Source organism: Bombus bifarius, unplaced genomic scaffold (genome assembly GCF_011952205.1).
Source record: "Bombus bifarius isolate JDL3187 unplaced genomic scaffold, Bbif_JDL3187 scf7180000008166, whole genome shotgun sequence".
Taxonomy (NCBI): domain Eukaryota; kingdom Metazoa; phylum Arthropoda; class Insecta; order Hymenoptera; family Apidae; genus Bombus; species Bombus bifarius.
In genome coordinates this window covers 575,943-597,007 of record NW_022884488.1, presented here as the reverse complement: position 1 = coordinate 597,007, position 21,065 = coordinate 575,943, and the positions used below count along the sequence as shown (strand labels likewise).

General features: G+C 35.4%; 2 protein-coding genes across 6 annotated transcripts in view; one reads left to right on the top strand and one right to left on the bottom strand.

Annotated features, from left to right (window-relative positions):
- Nucleotides 1–21,065, top strand: part of LOC117209248 (phosphatase and actin regulator 4B) — a 385,949-nt gene that overhangs the window by 15,291 nt on the left and 349,593 nt on the right. For 2 of the 5 annotated variants that reach the window (XM_033451030.1, XM_033451029.1), the window contains exon 2: nucleotides 634–1,078. The exons of 2 other annotated variants lie outside the window; for them this stretch is intronic. In XM_033451030.1, the coding sequence (XP_033306921.1) occupies nucleotides 1,030–1,078 (49 nt within the window). In that variant the 5' untranslated portion in view covers nucleotides 634–1,029. Of the gene's footprint in view, nucleotides 1–584; nucleotides 1,079–21,065 lie in introns of all 5 variants that reach the window. One more of the 5 variants, XM_033451028.1, reaches the window with a different exon arrangement.
- Nucleotides 14,209–16,566, bottom strand: LOC117209253. The gene is made up of 3 exons (XM_033451043.1): nucleotides 16,376–16,566; nucleotides 15,470–15,611; nucleotides 14,209–15,083 (listed from the first exon to the last, which is right to left on the bottom strand). The coding sequence occupies exons 1-3, from the start codon at nucleotides 16,458–16,460 to the stop codon at nucleotides 15,065–15,067; spliced, it is 246 nt and encodes an 81-aa protein (XP_033306934.1). The 5' UTR covers nucleotides 16,461–16,566; the 3' UTR covers nucleotides 14,209–15,064.

Below are 21,065 nucleotides of genomic sequence, written 5' to 3'. Positions count from 1 at the left end.
AAAATAACGTGTTCTTAAAAATCCAAACAGATCTAACATTGGAAGTACCAGGATAAATTTAACAATGGAATTATCGGAATAATCAACTTGTAATTTTTTATAGAAATGTATAGTTTTTTAGAATTTGAATGATTTTTTTGTAAAATATACGAATAGAAGCTTACTTCTCATCTTACGTTTGTATTTTTTTAAATACTTTACGTTTTATTATTTGCCCGTCAAGTTCTATATTTTAACTCCTGATAATTATAGTATCAAGCAAATGTTAGGATGGAAAGAGCATTAATACATCTTATTCGATATAATGTAATTTATCACGCTTCTTTTCTTGTCGTCTTCATTCATAAATATTATCATACATTAACACAATTATTAAGAAAGAATACACGCCAAACGCTTATACGTCTCACGAAACGGAATCAACATCGAAGGTAGAGGAAGCATGCTTCACCAAAAACTAACTCAGCACAAGCCATCTGAAGCTTCGAAGTGCTGAGATCATGCAAAATCGATGTCTCGACCTCTCTTCTTCGCTTCGAGAGGAGTCTCGTTCCACGTTCCTTAATCGATCCGTCTATTGCCAGCATCATTGAGGAGGATAGAAGAAAAGAAAACAAAAAAACGCGTTCGTAGGTGGTGTGTGTGTGCGGGCCAGCGAGAGGCAGAAAGAAAGGGAAAGTCGATGATCGGCCCGGCGATAGTTCAAGCTGGTGGTGCGTTCAACCAATATTCGCGGTGAATCGAATACCAGTGTACGGTGGAAACGCGAGTTTCACGCGATGCCAGGCGAGCATCGGTGAGACGAGCGTGATCGCGGGAAAAGTGGAACCCGACGAAGAAATCGGGTATCGTGCGTACGAACGATTACGTTTGCCCCGTCGAACTGTTCGTCGTGCTGAGGATATCAACGTCAACCTGTCGCTCTCCGAGGTGTTGAGTCTGCTGGACCACGCCGACGACGACGAGGTCCTCGCTGGCACGTCTGAGGAAAACCGGAGGAGAGCCCTGTGGCAGTTTTATTCCACGGGGATGCTCACGCACAGCCACAGCGACGGCGAGTTCCCGATTTATTCTCAGGGTGAGTTCCCTTACGAGATCTCGTTGTCTGTGGTTATCGTTGTCGGTCATGTTGCACGTTATAATTTAATTTCATGATGCTTTATGGTAAGTATCTTCGGAAAAAAATTCGAGGATTTTATTTCGTACGAATTTTTAAATAAGAATGTCAGTTAAGAAAATGATATGAAAATTAGAGTGTATTACACTCTGATTAGAATACATTAATTTTTCTGTTTTTGTTAACAGATTTATAGAACTTTTGATGGGTAGGTTTCGCATGAATTTGTTGTATATGATTGATGTTGATTGTTGAATGTTGATTAAGCGAAGAAATCTAGTGAATTTAGTATTAGTGTCTTCATTTCTTTTTTTTCATAATTTGTAAACTTCTGGAAAGTATCATTTCTACTGTCTCTTATTGTGAATTTTTTGTATGATATGATTGTTGATTGATAATTATTGATTAAGCAGAAAAGAGTAAAGAAATCAAGAAGTATAAATTATTTATCTTAGTCAAGAGTTGTAGTTTTTGAAGAGTGTTATTTTTGTAGTGAGAAAGAAAGAGGATTTATAGATTGTAGATATTGGATAATTCATTCTTGGCGATGTAAATTTTTGAACTTCGTTTATTTTCCTGATTTATAATTATACATAGATGTTTCTTGCTATTTTCTTTTTATAAAAAGAAATTTTATTACAAAAAGATCGATGACTGCATTTCATAATAACGCTTTAGGTTTTTATCTGCGTGAGTAAAACGTCTATCATTTGTTTAAAAACATAGGAATTATAGAAAGCCGGGGACAGGTATATAATTCACAGGAATTGCATTTGCTAAACAGTGAGATTTGTGTCTATATATGTGTAATTAACAAATATGTATATCATTTAAGTAAAAGAATTCTAAAGATTTAATACGATGTAAAAAAAATTCTATAGTATCTGCTCGAACATTTAAAACACTTTTTACTTCCTTTCACAAAAAATATTTGATACTTTTAACGTTCTAAATTCTTATGTCTCAATGTATGTAATCGTTGTATGTACTACCTCTCGAAGTGAAAGTACAGGGCGTTACACACTAGGAAGCAAAGTCATTGTGATTTATAAAAGCCGTATTATGAAGTAAAAGTTCGGCATTCTTTTTTTCATACGTGTAGTTAACTGCCACAACATTCATAAAACTTTCAGTATCAGTTGTATACGAACTGAATCAAAAATTAAGAAATATACATTCAGTCATATTTAAAAGGTACTCATTTTTCATAATTCCGTTTGAACTTGTAACTATTTCTCTAACTTTTCCAGTGAAACTTTCGTTGCCGTATCTTCGGCTTTTTTTCTGTGATTTCTCAATTGATCTTCGTGCTATGCTCTCCGCATCGATTCAGTTCGGTATTCGTAATGTATAGGCAGCAACACTGAAGCACGTCTTGAATTTCCATCATTAGTCCAACCGGACATCCAGTCACACCGATTCTAATGAGTTTATCGGTATTAATGCCAACTGTGTTTATGGGTCATCGGTTGCCCTAATTCTAACTCGATCGAAACAGTAACGGGATCCTCGAATAATTAAGCCAAACGAGCAATCGTTGGATTTCTATCGCAGCTAGAGCAAATATTAGTGTATCGTAGATTTTAGCGTGACCATAAATGAAATATTTGTAGTTTTCTAATAATTTAATAATACACATACTATGTAATCCGAAGGCATTTCCTGAAGGAAAGTTCTGTTCTAACTGCACCATTTTTTTAATTAAACCTCCGTAGCGAAAGTTTATTTTACATGCACGAAGCTGAATTCATAGTTACACAAACAAAAGAGGCAGACAGCGAGCAACGTGGAATAATGTTATTGGGAAATATGATAATTTCTATTATAAGATTAAATAAAATAATTTCTTAAGTTTCTTCTTACGTTACGCATCCATATGTTTCAAAAAATGTTCGTCACCTGCTACAAAAATCTTTCAGAATTAACAATCCACTTAAAAAGTTGCAGAAATTATTCCACAAATTTTCCGACAATTATTACAATCTCATTGAAACACTAATTCGGAACTTTAGTTTCCAACTTTAACTGTCTTGTACAACGAATAATTCATACATCGTGAAACGTGCTGCACAGGGTGTTCTTCGTCGTGTTATAGTTTCACGTTGCAGCCTCGTCGCGAGGAAGCACTGCCAAATTCGCTCCGCTCCAGATGCGTGCGTTCCGCGGTTCCGGTAAAAATCCGAGTTCCACCGCAACGAAAATTTACGTCACTAAGAGGCGAACGTGCGCAGCGATGCGCTTGCCGTAACACTGTTTCCTGCATCCTTCGCCTCGTCTTCCAAGCCGACGACCTACTGAGGGATAAGCAGAGGATGTGACTGCGTAATCAATTTTTGCGCGGACTTTTAATTGCAGAGTTTTACGCAACGGAAAATTCACCGCCGACGATCGCCTACTCCCACAATTGCGTCACGTGGCTAGGTTACTCGCTTCCTAACGCGTTATTAACCATCGAGATATAGTGGCTTGTAAAAGAACTTGGCTGTAAAAATTTTACGTGCTTTTTTTACTGTATATTCCGTTCTTAAAATGGAATCTTCTCAAAATTTACATTCTTTGATTCGTTCTTAATACGTTGATTGATCCGTGTTACTAAATTTGTTGATAACGATTAGAATAAGATACATTTCATAGAGTAAATGTAATTAACATAGCGTGAATTATGTAGCTAATATTGTCGAAAAAAATATAATGCAAATATAATGTGATATTTTGCAAAAGTTAAATGTTATGATATGGTATACTTCGGTCTATTGCAGCAAAATATATATAATTCAATGCGTAACAGTCTATGTGTTACATTCAAAGATCAATACCATTTAGGCGTAGTATATATGTGTATTGTAGAGAATTAAATTAGTTTATTTAAGGAAAGTAACAAAAGAGAATCCAGAGATTCGTTTGAGAAGCTGACGAGATCCTGTATGAGAGAGGACGAACTTTCGTGAGATTTGTGCAAATGAATTTTTGTGCAGTTAGGCGCGAATGGATAAATGTTTTCGAAAGTTCGAATGATGTTTAGTTGTTGGAGTTCGAACGAGACATGTGTTTCATCGGTTTGTGGAAGTTTCGGTGCGCTTTCGGCTGTGAAATAATACAAATTTCACGCGATTTATGCGTGTCTGAGAAGTGATGATAATTGGGATAGTTGTTAATTGGCGATTTGGCGTTAGCTAAATCATAAAGTTATATATATATATAGTCAGTCTCTTTATTAGGAACTTACATCTGGTACTTGCAATTGTAAGATATTAAATTTAATAGCTGACAAAATAGGACGATCTGATTCAATAAAAGCTTTTGGACTCGATAATTTCTCAGGTATCTCTGAAAATTCGATAAAATAAAAAGATATAACGTAAATGATTAAATTATGAAAATTAAAATCGCTATTAAACTTACCAGAAATAATTATGCAAGAAGTACAAATTTTCACAACTCGATAAATTGAAAAATTATTGTCAAATTATTTGAAAGCCATTGTTAATTATTAATTTGGAGAATTGATTTAAAAAATGTCAATTTATTGCACTTAGCATTTTAGGATTTTCAATAAAAGCATGAACCTAAAAATTAGAATAAAGGATTTCTCGACAGCCTTTATTTCCTGGAACATGAAGAGATGTTACACGCGAATGATGTTAGATTTGCAAGCTGGAAGAGACACAGCTTCCTTCTCTTGAAATCCAGTGTTCTCGCGAATTTATGGTACTATGTATGTCGGTTTTTATTGGAATGTGAGAAGACACTCCAAGCGCTTCAGGTTTTAATTGGAATTTCGGAATTCTGTCTAACCATAGATAAGCGGACCAGGTAAATCCAGAGAAATTTACACAACGATTCAGAGTCGGAAAAATGACAGATAACTTCGTTTTCATATTTGAAATTCAATATTCTGAATTGTAATTCTTATAAATTCCATCGTCAACTGGAAAAGGTTGACGAATAAAAATTAGTTTTCCGCTGTTTGATTCAATTTATTCGTATCCGGTGCTCATCGAACGTAATGATACTATTTTTAATTAATCGTAAGATATTGACCCGAATATCGAAGATAAATAAAATACAAAAAACTCTCTAGATGGAATTGCTTTTATGTTAAACTCCCAGCTATAATCGTAACTTGATCATAGTGAATAATAATGATTTTAAAGTAAGATCGTAATATATAAGTTAATTGGTAAGATTAGGCTTTTACCCAATTACCCGTTAAATTGCAAAGAGATAGTACACGCAAATACGAGAGAAAATAAGCGTCAAATTTTAAAACATACGTACAGATATCGCTATTCGCAATCGAATTAAGAATAACGTAACGAGTAAAGCGTAAATGTTTTGTTTGTTAACGAATGCTTTGTTAACAAACTTTCGCGCCCGAAGATAAAATCCTTTTCCTGACATTGTACTTTAAAATATTGTCAGATATTTTAGAGATTTCTTCAAAAATTGCATAATTCACTTACTATTCACACGTCACCGAATATCATTAACCCATTTTGCATTAGTCTCATTTCAATGTTTCAATACTTGGCAGACTAATGGACTGGGAATTAAGTGTCGTTCTATTTATTTTTTTCAAAATGACCACCTTTATGGCTACATATTTTAATCATAATTTATTCTATCTTTAAAATAGGATGGATCAATACAATTTCCCTGAACTGAATAATTCATATGCAATCAATAGCGAATGTGTTAATGAGTTAACCTTCTCCATCTTTCATCTTCCTTCTTCTTCTTATTAAACAAAAAAAAAAGAAATAAAAGAAAGATAAAAAGAAAAGCAAAAGCACAGTAAAGTACAGTATGTCATGATGAAACATATCCAGCGCAGACCTCCAAGGAGTTCTAACATCGCGTGAAAAATTTCAAACAAAGGCGATATATCAAGATCGCAAAGCTGTTGGTTGGGCAGGCCCTTATCGAAGCATGGCAAGTTTCTTGTATGATGTTCGACGTGTTACTTATTACTCGTCGACACTGAATGACGTTGAGAAGTCCCGCGAAAGAAGCTTGATTTATCGCGGCCGGAATCGGCGTGTGGATAGCATGAGAAAAGTTGCAGATGCGATCCTGCGACGTTCCACATTCGAATAGTCGATAAATCGCGCGTCAAACGCGGCCAGGTCGAAAAGAAAAGCAATTTGCATTTTGTTTTCCGCGTCGTTTCGTTGTTGGCAGCTAAGCGAGACAAGTTTCCGAGCAAACTCGCGTTTCCTTCCCTTCTATCGCAGGAAGTGGATCGAGAATAACGTGGCTGTTCGTCGGTTTATCGTTGTCCTGGCCATCAATCATCGTCTGCGCCGATTTAACGTCATTCTGACTCGTATTAACAGAAATAATGGATCTTAATGAGCGTAGAATGCCTTGTTAATCGTGCCATGGGTCAGATAATAGGGGAGAATTGCGAGAGAAATGCAATAACGCTACTCTTCTTAGTTGAAATTATATTTCTTTGTTGCTGCGTGTCACCTTTGTTTCTCTTTATTTGATCTAAGCTGTTTAGTTATTATTTTGTAACAGCCTGTATATTGTAATGTAATATATAATTATAACTTTACTTGAAAGGCAAAAATCGCAGGGTTCTTTAAGTATTTGAACATATCTGGAAAGATGGAAAGATGCCAGATAGTTTTTGTTAAATGAAAGAATTAATAACATAAGGATAGGAAAAACATTAAACGTGAATTTAATAGCATTAGAAATTGCTGGGCTTCAATCAAGTTAAAGTGCATGACGGAATAGTTCTTGAGTGGTACTGTGTTTGATAAGATAGAAGCACAGTAATCGATTCGAGGGATTACCGTAAGATAAGGGAATTAACTTTCCTATAAATTGATGCTCTGGAATTCGATTCCAATTGATTTACACTCAATAAGACATGTTCGATACCTAAAATTTTCCAATTAAATCTGACTCGATGAATCACGGCAGAAATATATAATTTGTTAATTCATTATCTCCTATAAATTTGTTCGCTATAAACTTCTTCTGCGTATTCTGAGTCGTTATATTCAATGTGTCCCTGATAATCTAAATTGGCACAATAAATTAGCACATTTTCTTTTTTTATGAGATTAGTAAGTGTCCTAATAATTAATAATATGTGTTAAAAATTTATTCGATGGAGTTTGATAATTTCTTCTATTAATTAAAGGAATTAATTATACACAGTTCTGATATAAAATTGTCAGGATACGAATTGTCCTTTTCTACAGATCTCTATCAAATATTTAACATGTCGGAGTGTGATTTCGAAGACAACAAACTCTCACAACAATACAACAAAGAGTATGTGGTATCTATCTCGCAAAACTCGTACGATTACTTTCATTGATCGTCGCGATAGATTTGCAGAATGACGAAGCACGTATTAGAAATTACGGCAGAATATCGTCAGTCCGTCATACGCCACTCGATTAGTATTCCTCGGGCTAAATCTGTCGCGGTAAATCTACCTTCGAATTCCCATCGTAATTTCGAATCGAAGTGACTGGTTAAACGCGTCGGATTGCCGCAAACGGCATTCGAAGTTTAATTGCGCGAGCCGTGGCCGCTTCGGTCCGCATCACGCGTTTTCACGGAACGTCGCGAACACCGTTCCTTTGTTTCCGCCGAACCTGGTTATTTCCTATCGGGGTAGACACTTATCGATTCAACGACCCTCGCTACACGCAAACTTCCACCAACGTCCGAGCTTTTATTACGAGTTTGATGCAGACTTTGATTTCCCGCGTGACGAAAGAGATTTAAGAGTTAAAAGATGAATCCGTGGAATATGAACGAATCCTCTTTTCGTCTTAGTCTTCCATTCGTCTGACCATAGCAATGGACGATTTTTCCTGTCGAAGCATCCAGAGATGGAGTAAGATCCGAATCTCATTCCTTTGCATAATTTCGTCCTCCATTCTTTAGCTATTTCGTATTGAAATATTTCTTTCTAGTCATAAAACGATATTAATATAAAGAATTTCACGAAACCGTGCTTTTTCCCCGCGATCTTTGTACGAGCAATTCACAAGTCAAACTTGAACTGCTAACTTTCTGAAATTTTTTAAAATTTTAATGCCAAAGAACTTGATCCATACTTATTTCGTATTATAATTTCATCAATGTTTCCTACTTTTAACTTTGTCCAGTTAACCGATTTGGCGACGCATATGCTGCAAGTTACTATCATTGAACGACTTATCGATTCTACCACTCACATTCATCGTCGGAATACCTTTAATAGTCACTCCATCATAATCGCTTCATAATACAAAGGCGAGCACGTATTCCACACGTGTTTCGAATTGAATCGAACAAGCTCATTCATTGAACTCTGAAAGTCCCGGAAGTCGTAACTGATGTTTAACCTTCGAGGAGACTCGTTCGTGTGAAACTTTTTTAATATTTCGAAATTTTCGCGCCGTCTGCTCAGAGTAGGGTTTTTTGTAATTAACTGATTAAACGAAGGGGCGCTACGTTATCCGTGAATTTGACGAAAAAAGCAATTAGCTGTTCGTTCGATCAGCCGACCAAGGTGAAGCACGTTTTTTTGTCGGGACGAAAGTTACGTAGTTGCCCCAATTGAAGGTTGTTCGTCCTCGGATTGGAAACGTAGGGAAACTGCGGACGCCTTATCGAGCCAACGACTTAATTTTCATGACGAGCGTCTGTGTTATTTCGCGAGCACACGAGGGATTCGTCTTCCTTCCGTGCGGACGAGAAATTTAGCTCGCATCCTCGGGACGTGACACGCCTTCAACATTATGGGAACGTGTTCTCTGGAGAATTTCATTAAACCGGACTCTGGAATCGGCGACCGTGAAACGTTGATTTACGTTTGACGCCTCGTTGCGATACGGTGACTTCAAACGCACCTCCACTAACGATCATCATTTCTTTCAGGTGTTCATTACGGCTTTTTCGCGTTTCCTCGAGATTATTTGCTGAGCGTTAAATTTTATTTTCGCCCGTTAACGTTCAGATTTATCTTAAATTTATTATTCAAAAACATACAAATATTTTTGCATCTTAAACGTCCATAATTTCTTTCAGATGTACATTACGGCTTTCTCGTATGTTCTTAAGATTATTCGTTAAGCACTCAATTTTATTTCAATCTTTAAACGTTCAGGTTCGCTTCAAACCTATCATTTCAACACAAATCTGTTTGCATATATTCAAACAGCTACTTTTAGGAGTTCATTATACCTTTTTAGCCTATTAATTATTTTCCGATTGCAAGGCGGTCCACTATTTTGTTCAACAATTTAATTTCTTCCTAGAATTTATAAATTTGTCTCTCTCGCCTGTCGTTGAAATATAAACAAAGGTACTCTCTACAAATAATGTTCTGTAAATCTGTAGAGAAACTTCTTAAGAAAACCATAGAGGAGTGAACTGATCTACGATGCTCGCGTGTTTCACGTGCTAACACGTACTGGTCGCTTCAACCTGCTCTTATGTGTCGTAAGCAGAAGTATCAAGGTGCTACTTCTTTCTTTTTCCGGTTTTTATAGAATACTTCACCATAGGGAATTGGAGTCAGTAACTAATCTTATTTCACCTTGAATCACGAAACAAAACATCTTCACAAGCTGATTTTCTTACTAATGGCAACAAAAACGAAGTTAGCGGAGAAACGAAACGAATCTTAAGCTAGGGGTTCCGCATCATCGGATGCAGCAGCAAATTAGCAGGTTCGTGTCGAGGCGGCGAGGCTTACCGAAGGGAGGATTAATCCGATTTGCATTTAATCAGTACGCGAGCCGTGCGTTGAATATTCAAAACACACATTGAAGGGTTTTGCTGGATCGTCGAGTTGTTGCATTAGGCAGTCCGCTGCTATACATTTGTCTTTCTTCATGAGCGATGCTACGATAACCTATATATCGTGTTTTTATTCCGTTGTAAAAATATAAAACACGGTAATAATTTTTTTCTTAGAAAAAGAAATAAATCATAATGAGTTATTATCGTTATAAGTTACCGTTTCCGTGGCAAAAATTGATTAGTTGACAAATCAAATAAAATTCTAGCCCTGTATTTATTTTCTCCAAATTTGTATTTTTATTGCGAACAGTTTTAAGAATTTGATTTAACGAGAGATCTTACAATGTAATAGAGACACGTACGATGTGTAATTTTTATTAATTAGTAAATATTTCAGGAGTATGACTTTGGAGTATGTTTGCTTATATGAATCAGTTGAGAAACAAAATAATCAACTACATCTTGTGATACCTAAAAAAAAACAAAAAAAGAAATAAACACTGATTAAGATTTACAAATTTTCAGAAGATGAATTTATTTAGTTTGGATACTGATGGCTTACATTTGAATTGATAATGGAATCTATGATTTTGTTTTTCCTTGTCAGGAAGATGATATTAAAGATAATTATCGAACAGAATGGAAAAGTAGGCAAAAAATATTGAAATCTAAATGTTTGAAAGTGGGTGAAGAACAATGTCTGGCGCCAATCCCTCGTTTGTCGAATGGTTAACACGTTACATAGGAATCACGAGATATCTCGTGTTTCTACCTTATTGCTTGCAGGTGGATCATGAGATATCTCGTGTTTTATTGTCGATGAATATTCATTATTCAGCATCGAGTAACACAACAGCTTAATTTTTGAGCAAATTTGCCTTGCTTAATCGTGCTATAAATGTTGATCACGTTTTGTGTTGGATACAAACATATTGCTCATTATGTTTACACACGTTATATAAATTATAGGATCAATGATTCCTATTGTGGATCATTAATAACTACCATTCTATAGATTATTTTCTAAATAATAATATCCTTTCTGTGTTGAAAAGAGCTGGTAAAATATAGAACCAGGTTTATTCTATTTATATAACATCCACTTCTTTTTTATAAAAGGTAACTATATAAGTGCGATACAGCTTTTATTAAAAAATTTGTACAATGTATATCTAATTCCATTCACGGATGAGATTAAAAAGCGTAAGGTTTTATTCGCTGTAATTAAAATGGAAAATGAAAAGCGTTTTGGCCGCTAAAAAAACTGACTCTGCGAAGTGCAAACAAAAGTGTGAATTTGACGAATTATCCGCATCGCGCGAAAGAATGTAAAACATTAGTTTCCATTAAATTGACGTGAAAATGGCGTACCCACATCCGAGTGTTCCATTATTAATTTTCATCCTGCTCCTTTTTCCTGTACAACGTATTTACTTTATGAGTGATATTAGCGAAACGCTGGAAAATGAGAATAAAGACACGATACTTCTGTGAAAATGCTGGTTGTTTGCTGAGTAACTATAAAACGCAACACATACAAATATTTGACGTGCATATTTAATTAAGCGATCGAGGGGAACGTTTTAAAATTCACGCAAACACAAACGAACGCTATATGAAAAGAAACGGATGACCAGAGTAAATATAAAATGTCAAATAGATCTTTAATAAGATAATAGCTTTTAAATCGATCCTTTTATTCATCTGTCGTTTATCCAGTGATATAGGTTCCTTTACTCTAAATTGGCATTTTTGGGTCGCAGGTAACCGTATCAGTTTGAATTAGATTTAGGTTATCCAATTCTTATTTTATATTCGAAAGTGGGTCAAAATAAAGATGTCACGTTCGTAATAAATTCGAATTAAATATTCCAAAATTACATGACGTAACCCGTATCTAATCCAAACCGTGACAGTCATCTATGTCCGCAAGGTACAAATTGAAACTGAGAGAACGACGTACAAAGAGCATTACATAAGAGCTCACATTTTTCTCGATAAGAAAAAAAAAGGAATAGATATTTCTATCTCTGTTAGCAAATCGTTAATGATACGAGGAAAGAATCGACACAAATGTTTGGAATCGCAGCAACGTGGCGTGCGTTGTTTCCGTCGAAACGAGAACGAGAGTGCGACACGATGAAAAGTGTGACACTCTCGACGCTCGGAGAAACAGATCCAGGAAACGAAGAGCAAAGGAAAGAAAAAGACAAAAACTGGTCGCGCGTGTCGAGGCTGGAGTTATAATCTCACAGTGTCGCGAATGAGGAGCAAGGGATTAAAAGGGAAAAGCGGCCGGGCCGTTCGTTTACGCGGCATCCCGTTTCCGCGTTTATGGACGAGCCTCTTCAAGAAAGCTCATCCTCTTAGCAACCTGTTAAATATTCACGAGAAGCGGCCGTTTGAGCGTGCGTTACCGAGTCGACGAGTTGCGGGACCTGCGAGACCCGAGCTGGTTCACCTGGCGTCGAGCTACGAGCCCCTTGAGAACCTGCCTGCTCTTCCTTCTCCTTTTCCTTTGCCTATCTACCTTGCCAACCAGACAAAAGGCTCGTTAAGATTTCCTCCTTGGAAATTACTGCGCGCCCGATTAAAAGGGCTGCTCGGTTTCATTAAACCTTCAACTACCACTGCTTGTTTATGCGTCTGGTCTGTGGCTCGCGTTCCACACAATTGTCGCGCGAATCTCGTTTCTCTGAGAAACAGAAACGGTTTTTCTTCAGAGTTGAACTGCAGCTTGTAACTGCAGGTTGTAAAGGTGAATAGTAAAATAATGGATATTGGAATTTGTCTGGTTTTAACATGTATGTTCGGTTTAAAAAAGATGGTAAGGAATGCGAGAATTCGTATGAGTTTTGATTGGGTTCATGATGATGTCCTTGCAGGACTTATATTTTTATAATACATATTAGTAATTGTATTTTAATAAAAAAAGTTCTACAGTTGATCGAAAAGTACTCTTACACTTACAAAGATACACGTACGTAAAAAATACGAATAATAATAAACGTAATAATACGATAGCGTGTGCTACGCTTGGACAAGATGAATTCAATATTCCAGCCTCTCAAACGACGTTGATCACTAATTAATTCACTCGAGGCAAATTCATGAATATTGTCGGAGAACCGTCGATAATGATGAGCATTGTTCAGTTGATGGAATCAATAATCTGTTTACTAATGAACTATTATACAATATGTTATGCTTGAATAAATATCATATTCCATCATTAAAGGCAGCTACGACTAAAACATATTTTAGATAAATTCTTGCTTTCCTCAGTTTCTTAACAAAACACGTTTCCAAGCACATTAGTATAAAGCAACACGATCCACGGATAGCTATGTAGTATCGAAGTTCCGAAAGTTTAGGATTACTATGTATTTCGCAAAATTTAAAAATTTGAAAGAAAGTTAGCCTAAATTATAGTTACATAGTTTTATGGTTTGCTTCGTCGGAAATGTACGAAACTAAGAGAAATTATTTCTAGAAATTATTCATATCGTTAGAACATTGTTTCTTCGATCATGGTTTTTGTGGAATTCAACTAACTCTGTAGAAAAAAAATCAAGAGCCCTCAAATCCGAGGAATATGATAATAAAACCTACTATCATTTACTATCATCTAAATTGCTATTATTCAAATAGACATCACTGATTCTCGAATTCAGAAGATGTCAATTTCTTTTATCGAATGTCGCTTCACGATCGTCTCCTGAATTTTCTAGCTCTGCAAATTCCCGGAGGGTTTCCTCTTGCAGTCTGAATCCAACAGCGAAAACCTGTCGCCATAATTCTGCACCACTCGGTTCCGATTCCCCTGAGCACGGAACGAGTCTCTCTCATACGTAAGATGCAGAGAGCCGGGCAAAGAATTCGGAATAGGGTCGCCATAATCGTGGTAATCGACGTAATCGCCCCTTCTTTTGTGCAGCTTGTTCCATGAACCATAGAAACGATACATCAGGCCACTGTACCAAGATTTCAGGAGCTCTGGAATTATCGAGACGAATTTTTCTCTACTACGCTCCACTTGGAGTCTTAGAGACGGGCCTTAACCTTTTTATCGCCTCTTCTTCTCGAAATGAGTTTTAAGGATACTCTAGACTCTAAAGTACCTTTAGGGTAGTTTTTTACGTACTGGGTTATGATCTCTGTGACTTCTGCATAGTGTATTTTATCACGGTACTTCCTTTCGAGATTTTTTTTCCAGTTATAATGACTTATACAGAGGCGTTTTAAGACTTTTATGGTTACGATTGATAAAAACCGTGAGAGTTTTAGTAAACTGTCCTTAGGGTTAATGTTTCGAATAATTATTAGACATGGATTCCCTAGTACTCGATTTATTTTCAATAATTTGCAAACATATATTTACAAACCTAAACAGTCGTTCGAAATCAAGAAATTAACAGAAATAGACTAGTCGTGTTCTTCTCACGCGCTCTTCGTATATTAAGTTATAAACTTTTTTTAAACGTCCTTGTATCGTAAATATAACAATTTTATTAACATAAACCCTTAACACTATGTTGTTAGTATTACGAAACAAATAATCGTTGAATATAAGATCACGGATTCCACACATAGTTTCGACGATAAAATTAGTAGCGGTGGGATTAAAATTGGATTGCTCATTGTATCCTCTGGCGTCGCTAAATAAATCTACCGATATTTCGGAGTACGCTTGATGTCTTATATAGAATCGCTGTCAGTGGCCTAGCGTTCGCAAATATTTGCCTGCTATTTAGCGATCGACGATTCTTGCGTTGGTTTGATCGATTGCTTTGCGTATCTTCCAACCAAGGACTATATGGGTTTCCATCAATCTTGAACATCGAATGTTGTTTAATTTATGAAAGAGTGATTCATGTCGGTTTTGTTTGGTATTATTTGACGTACAATTCAGAAGCACGTGATGCGCGAGAAATATTAATTGAACGATTAAATGTTAATTGGTCAATACGAAAATATAAAATTCTGTTAAACAAGACTATCTGTACGTATTAGTGACTTATTATTAATTTGCGGTGACAGTTTCGTCGTTCTCGATGATAGCCCGGTACTTTACGAATTATGATATTAATTTAACGTGAAAATTAATATAAATTTATGATGCACTCTACGTTATCATGCGGCGATTATAACTGATTCGAAGAAGCGATCGATTCGATAGGATGATTTTTAGCGACCCCATCCAGCTCTGCAACAAGAAACATTTTAATTAAAAATATTACATATACGTTATACTACGATGTTCTATTATTTTTTCTATAAAATTAAATAACATATGTATAGGTATATCGTATCGTGATTAACATTTCATATAAGTTCGCCAAAAAAACATTAATTGTCAATCAAACGCAGTTGCATAATAAATAAACTTAATTAAACTCCTATAAATATAACTTGATTGATTCCCGGGAAAAGGAATAATTGATTACAATTTATTTGTTTGATGTTTCTAATTTTACGTTTTATATAATATCGTATCTATATCGTATCGTTTCTATATTTTTCAATTTTTACAGTCGATCAATGTAGTTTCTACTGCAGTTCTTAATTAACAATAAAATCTTGTTAACTTACCCCACATTAGCATACGATAGAGTAGATGGTTTCCTATCGGTATTATCACCATAATAATCGTCTTGATCATAAAAAGGCCTGCCCAACCAAAATATGTTTGGATAACGTATGGTATCTTTCGGTACAAGTACTTCGTCATCATCTGCACGTCGAAGCGAGAAATTAAATTACTAACGTTTTACCATTATTTCACAATATTCACACGCATTCACTGTTATTTTCCATAAAATGATGTTTCACGTTTATTTGTAATTAAAAACTTCACTATATGTTTTTAGTTTATGAAAACGTATCACGGGAGAAAATAAGTTTATAGTCCACTTGAATAACGTAGAAAACACAGCAAGCACCAAGAAACAAGTTTTTCAGGAGAAGAAGAAAGCTTATACGTTAATGTAGTCCAAATTCACGAAAAAAAGAAGTGTATCTGTAGAAAATCCTGTATTCGCCAGCACTTAGCTATAAAGAAAACTTAATGTTCCATTAATTTAGACAGATGGCATAGACAACAGTCAAGAAACGATCAATTAATTTTCGCGAGTGTTTATATTTTTCTTTATAGAGGCGAGATTGTGACACCATGTTCTAGTATTATTAATAACTATTTAGAAAGGGAAATTCCATTGAAATTCCATATTGCGGTATTCTCATCTCTCCAATAAGGAATGGAAATTTTTCAATCGTGGCACTTACAGTGTTTTCTACGACCACTTTTCAATTATGGAATTAAAGAAACGACATCTTCAGATCTTGAACTACGCGATTAATTGCAAATTTTAAAAATTTTAAGACACTCGAAACTACATTGCTACAATTTTCAATCAGCCATGCGTCGGAATTTGATTTAATATTTAACAATATATCAATAATAAATAATTAATCATTGCAGTTTCAGCTTAAACTTACAACTTTCTTGTTGAGGAAACGGTTTCGCGTCGACGATTACAATCGCCAAACAGATCATCCAGAAGAGTAGCACACCTTTCTTCATGTTACTGGTTTAGAAAACAAGCTCAGACGAAATCGGAGTCGAGTCTTTGTCTGATTCGCGATGGTCTGATCCGCTCTTATATACCACTGAGAATCTCATGCACCATGACACAGTGATCTGTTTGTTCCGTAACAAAGAAGTTGTTAATTCGCATTCGAAAACGCATCGAGGATGACGAATACTGCTAATGAAAAAAGCAATCTCGAACGGGCGGCGTGGAAGCTGTTGATTTGTTCTTCGTTGCGCGTTTATATGAAAAGAGTTAAGATTTCTGGATGAAACGTGTAAAACGTTTCACAAGTGTGTTTACTTATTGCTCGCTTACATTTCAGGGTATTGTATTTCGTCGAAAAATAGTTCGATGAACGAAGCGTCGTTTCGAGAAAAAAAAGATGAAGTCATTGTGCTCCCTTCAACAGAAAAAAATTCTGCTAATGATTTACATTTGTTGTTTGGTAATTTTTTACATTTGTTTATTCGGGTATATTATACAGGGTGGTTGGTAACTGGTGGTACAAGCGGAAAGGGGGTGATTCTACGCGAAAAAAGAAGACGAAAATATAGAATAACAATTTTTTTTTTTAATTTTTCCATTGAGACAACGATCTACAGTGAGATCCGTTATAGCGTACCGCACGCGTACCGAGCGAAAATTCAAAGTCGATTTTCTCGAAAACAAAGCCTCAAACGAAAAATTTTTATTCTATATTTTCGACTTCTTTTTTCGCGTAGAATCATCCCCTTTCCGCTTGTACCACCAGTTACCAACCACCCTGTATACCGGGTAATTTAGAGGATCAATAATGTACCTGGTATTGAAATTTAATGATTGATATTATAATTTGATATCATTATCGAAGAATAATCTTCTCTTAGTATGTGTGCTTGAAGATATATTTTCATGGGATTAAAATATGAAGGATACGTAGAATCTTGAAAATCATACGACTCTTATCGTTTATAAAATAATTTCTAAGATAATTTTATATTAAGCAATATCTGTTGTATCAAGAAATAATTGCACCGTATTGGAAAAAAGGAGAAAGAAAAATTTTAACCGTTTAAAAAATTCAAAGTATGTGAAACATAAAATATAATGGTGATAATGAAATACGTAGTTACGTTCAAAGTTGACAGTATTCATACACGGAACGTATTCTTCATATGCATATACATACATACAATATAACCGACATTTCCAATTCTCGTGATTATTCCGCAAATTATTAACAGGTCTACGTAATCGGTAGTTAATAAACTCTTATCATATCGTCCAAATTAATGGTTAAATATCTTATCTCGATACAAGTTGGTTGTTTAGTATCGTTCCGTAAATTAATGCCAAATCTCATTAGATACCATTATCGTTACCAAATTAGTGTAATTTTCTACTTAGGCACACGCACTCCATTATCATCTACGCTCGTCCGACCGATAACTAAACCCTCTCCTCGACGTGCCTTCCTGATAACGGCCACATGTAATTAGTTTCGGTAATTATCAGCAAGTTGCACGAACTCATGGGCGAAATTAGCAAATCGTAGTATCTATTTGTAAAATAACACTTGTTTTTAGATGTTCAAATGTGTTCGAAGACATAAACTACGTATCTGGAAGTAAAATCTACGAAGCAACTACTTCACTAATCGTAATTATACAGATATTTTTTAAATAGAATATTAAGCTTAATTGGAGTTAATTTTCAAATTAAGCTTCTTTAATCATCCCGTAGTTTTCTAGTTTTTTTATTATTTTCCATGTAAGCTGTCTTTTCATTAAAAAATATTCGCAAATCTGAGAAAAATGAACCTCTGATATAGAATCGAAACGAGAAATTTCGTATGCTAACGATTTAATGCATATGCTCGTGATATATGAAAGCAGAGATTCTGTTTGATTTAATTTTTTATTTTAATCATTGATCTTCACGAACTTAAATTGTTATAATATTTATATGTGTCTACTTATATCTTTTTTCTTTAAAACTCGAAAAGTTTCCTGTCAAAATAGGATCATATTGGAGCGAAAATGACCTGAAGACTACAAAATTGTTAATATACTATTTAATTAATATATTCATGAAATAATTATTTAATAGTTAGAAATTTTTATGCATATTTCGATCGCGTTGAAACATCATCTGATCGATCAAATTGTTAATCGTTCCACTTACGTTTCTTTAATGCGGACTGTTTCAAGATCAGCGAGCATATCTTACGTACGAATAATAATTCGAATAATTCGGTTGTTGAAAATTCGATTTACCGCGACACTACCATCTGAAAGGAAACTTATACGTTGCATCGGTTTAAACGCACCAAGGCAACGCCTTGGTACCAGTAACCCCATAGAAACTTGCGAAATACTTGTTCAATAAAGGTTGCCATCGCGGCTGTTGTTAAGTCCCATATCCGATTACAATTGTTGAGAAGGTCTTAGGGCTTTGCGGTGGCCGTACTTTATACTACTAATGCAATTTCACAGGAAGAACAATAGGATCAATGGAAAGTTCGGGTTATCCGATTGACGGAACTCTCCAGTTAATTGAAGTGCTAGCGCCAACAAGGAAATTGAACATAACGCAGTTTCTTGCAGAAAACGCGATTATTATTTTAAACGAAAACTTTCGATCGTCGTGATAATACTCTTTTAATTCTGTCTGAGCTGCACTGAACTTTGTTTTAAACACACTCGGGCTGTTCATAAATAAACAAATCAAACGAATTCATCATTGCAAACATTGGACAGTACGTCAAAATTTGATTTAGAAAGTCAACTGGCAGACCCACAGATTTAATCTGAAAAATTGTGAGTCTTGGAAAGCTAAGAATATCAATAATTCTATTCTTTTCCGTCGCGTCATGACCAAATAGGTTTAGGGATATGTGGAAACAGCCATCGATAGGATTTGATTTTTCAGACCATTGAATATTTCAAAAGTTGTGATGGGCATCGAAAATAGATTAAATCCGTAAAGATTTCAACAACCTCCTGAAATTTCAAAAACTTTCTACAAAAGTATTCAAATCACATTGTTCGAATGCTCAAGCAGCTACTCAGCAAAGAAAGTAAAGGTATACAGCATGGAAGTGCTTACTCTGGAATGTCCTAATCATAGAAATCCTTACTCTCAAATTATCATAAACCCTAACATTACCATAGTATCAAGCTACCCGAGAAAAGCTACTACTCGTCGAGAAAATTCATCTATACGACGTCCAGGATTGCAGTGGCTAAAAATATTCTTTTGAGTTGGGGGATATTTTTAAAGATAACTTTAGACATTAAAGCAACGAAAGCAGTTTGTATACGAATATTCCGGTTGAAGTTTATCCTTCGACTTACAAACGATTGATTTTACGCTAGAAATATCTAGTGGTATTAACATACATTTTGTGACATCCTGTATAAGCACACGAGGCTGCACTATCCATGTTTCTCTAACGTAACATCACGTTGAAGAGTTTCATCGGTATATCATAAAAACTGGATGCCTCTTTAAACAGGTAAACCCTAGTCACGAAGCTACCCAGAATGGTTGAGTGGCGATGCTTCGTTAATCGATTATCGTTATTAGGTTACCGGCGACGAGCAGCTGGAGAAGTGGTTACGAACCAAGCTCAGCTTTGTCTCGTGCATGGAAAGCTCGTGCATCGGTGGTTGGTCTGGCTCGCGAGACGAGCTTTTCGCCCGCGCGATTGTTTCGCACAGAACGGAAAACATCGCGTCACGAGCCGACACGGTGAATGGACGAACGTTCATTGAATAGTTAAGATCTGCTGGCGCGCTTCCGCCGTTAACGACGACGCGTGTTTCGCGCGTGCTTTGTTGTTTCGTCAGGTTCGTCGCCGGCTCTCTTATTTTTCCACCGTGAAAATCGACGTGCTGGTGACGTGGAATGCCTCGAGTGTTTTGTGTGCAAGCGATTTTCCGTTAATAGGGAGAGTGATGTGAATTCAGAGGCTTTATATAGACTTTTTTCTGTATTTTTGTGGTATCTTTATGAAATATTGAGCGAGTAGGTATGTAGATTGTTTGGATACATTTGGGAAGGAATGTAAGTGTTAAAGTTGAGATACGATAATATTGACTATTATATATCTTATACACTGTCGACTGTAAATATTGAGACACCTGTTGATTACATTCAGAAGACTCTAATTTTTTTGTAGTAAAAATTTTATTTGCTGTTTTACATGAAACTTTATATAAAACTATAACTTTTACACATAAACGTTGCGTGGAACTTACGTTGACTGCAAATATTTATGTATGTATAAAAAATGTAAAAATGTACATAATGCTCATAAAGTGTAAAAACATATAAAATATTCAAAATGAAATGTTCAATATGATATTTAATGGGAGGAACAAATATCTAAATCTAAATAATTTGCATTTTTCTAGTTGTACAAAAATACTTATAGTTTATAAAAGTATGAAATTGTATAAATATCTGCAGTCTAATTATAAGACATGTATAATGGGAATTAAATAATAGATTTATATCAAAATATCTGGAGAATGAAAGCCCCTGAAAGTAAGCAGATGTCATATTATTATTATAACCGGCAATGTACGTTGAATAACCGAAGTGTTTTGTAA

Bases quoted from the DNA above. Each gene is read 5' to 3' on its own strand.
- LOC117209253 (XM_033451043.1), bottom strand. From the start codon at position 16,460: ATGAAGAAAGGTGTGCTACTCTTCTGGATGATCTGTTTGGCGATTGTA. The intron at 15,612-16,375 runs GTAAGTTTAAGC...TTCGACGTGCAG, and splicing joins GTTTCCTCAACAAGAAAGTT to ATGATGACGAAGTACTTGTA.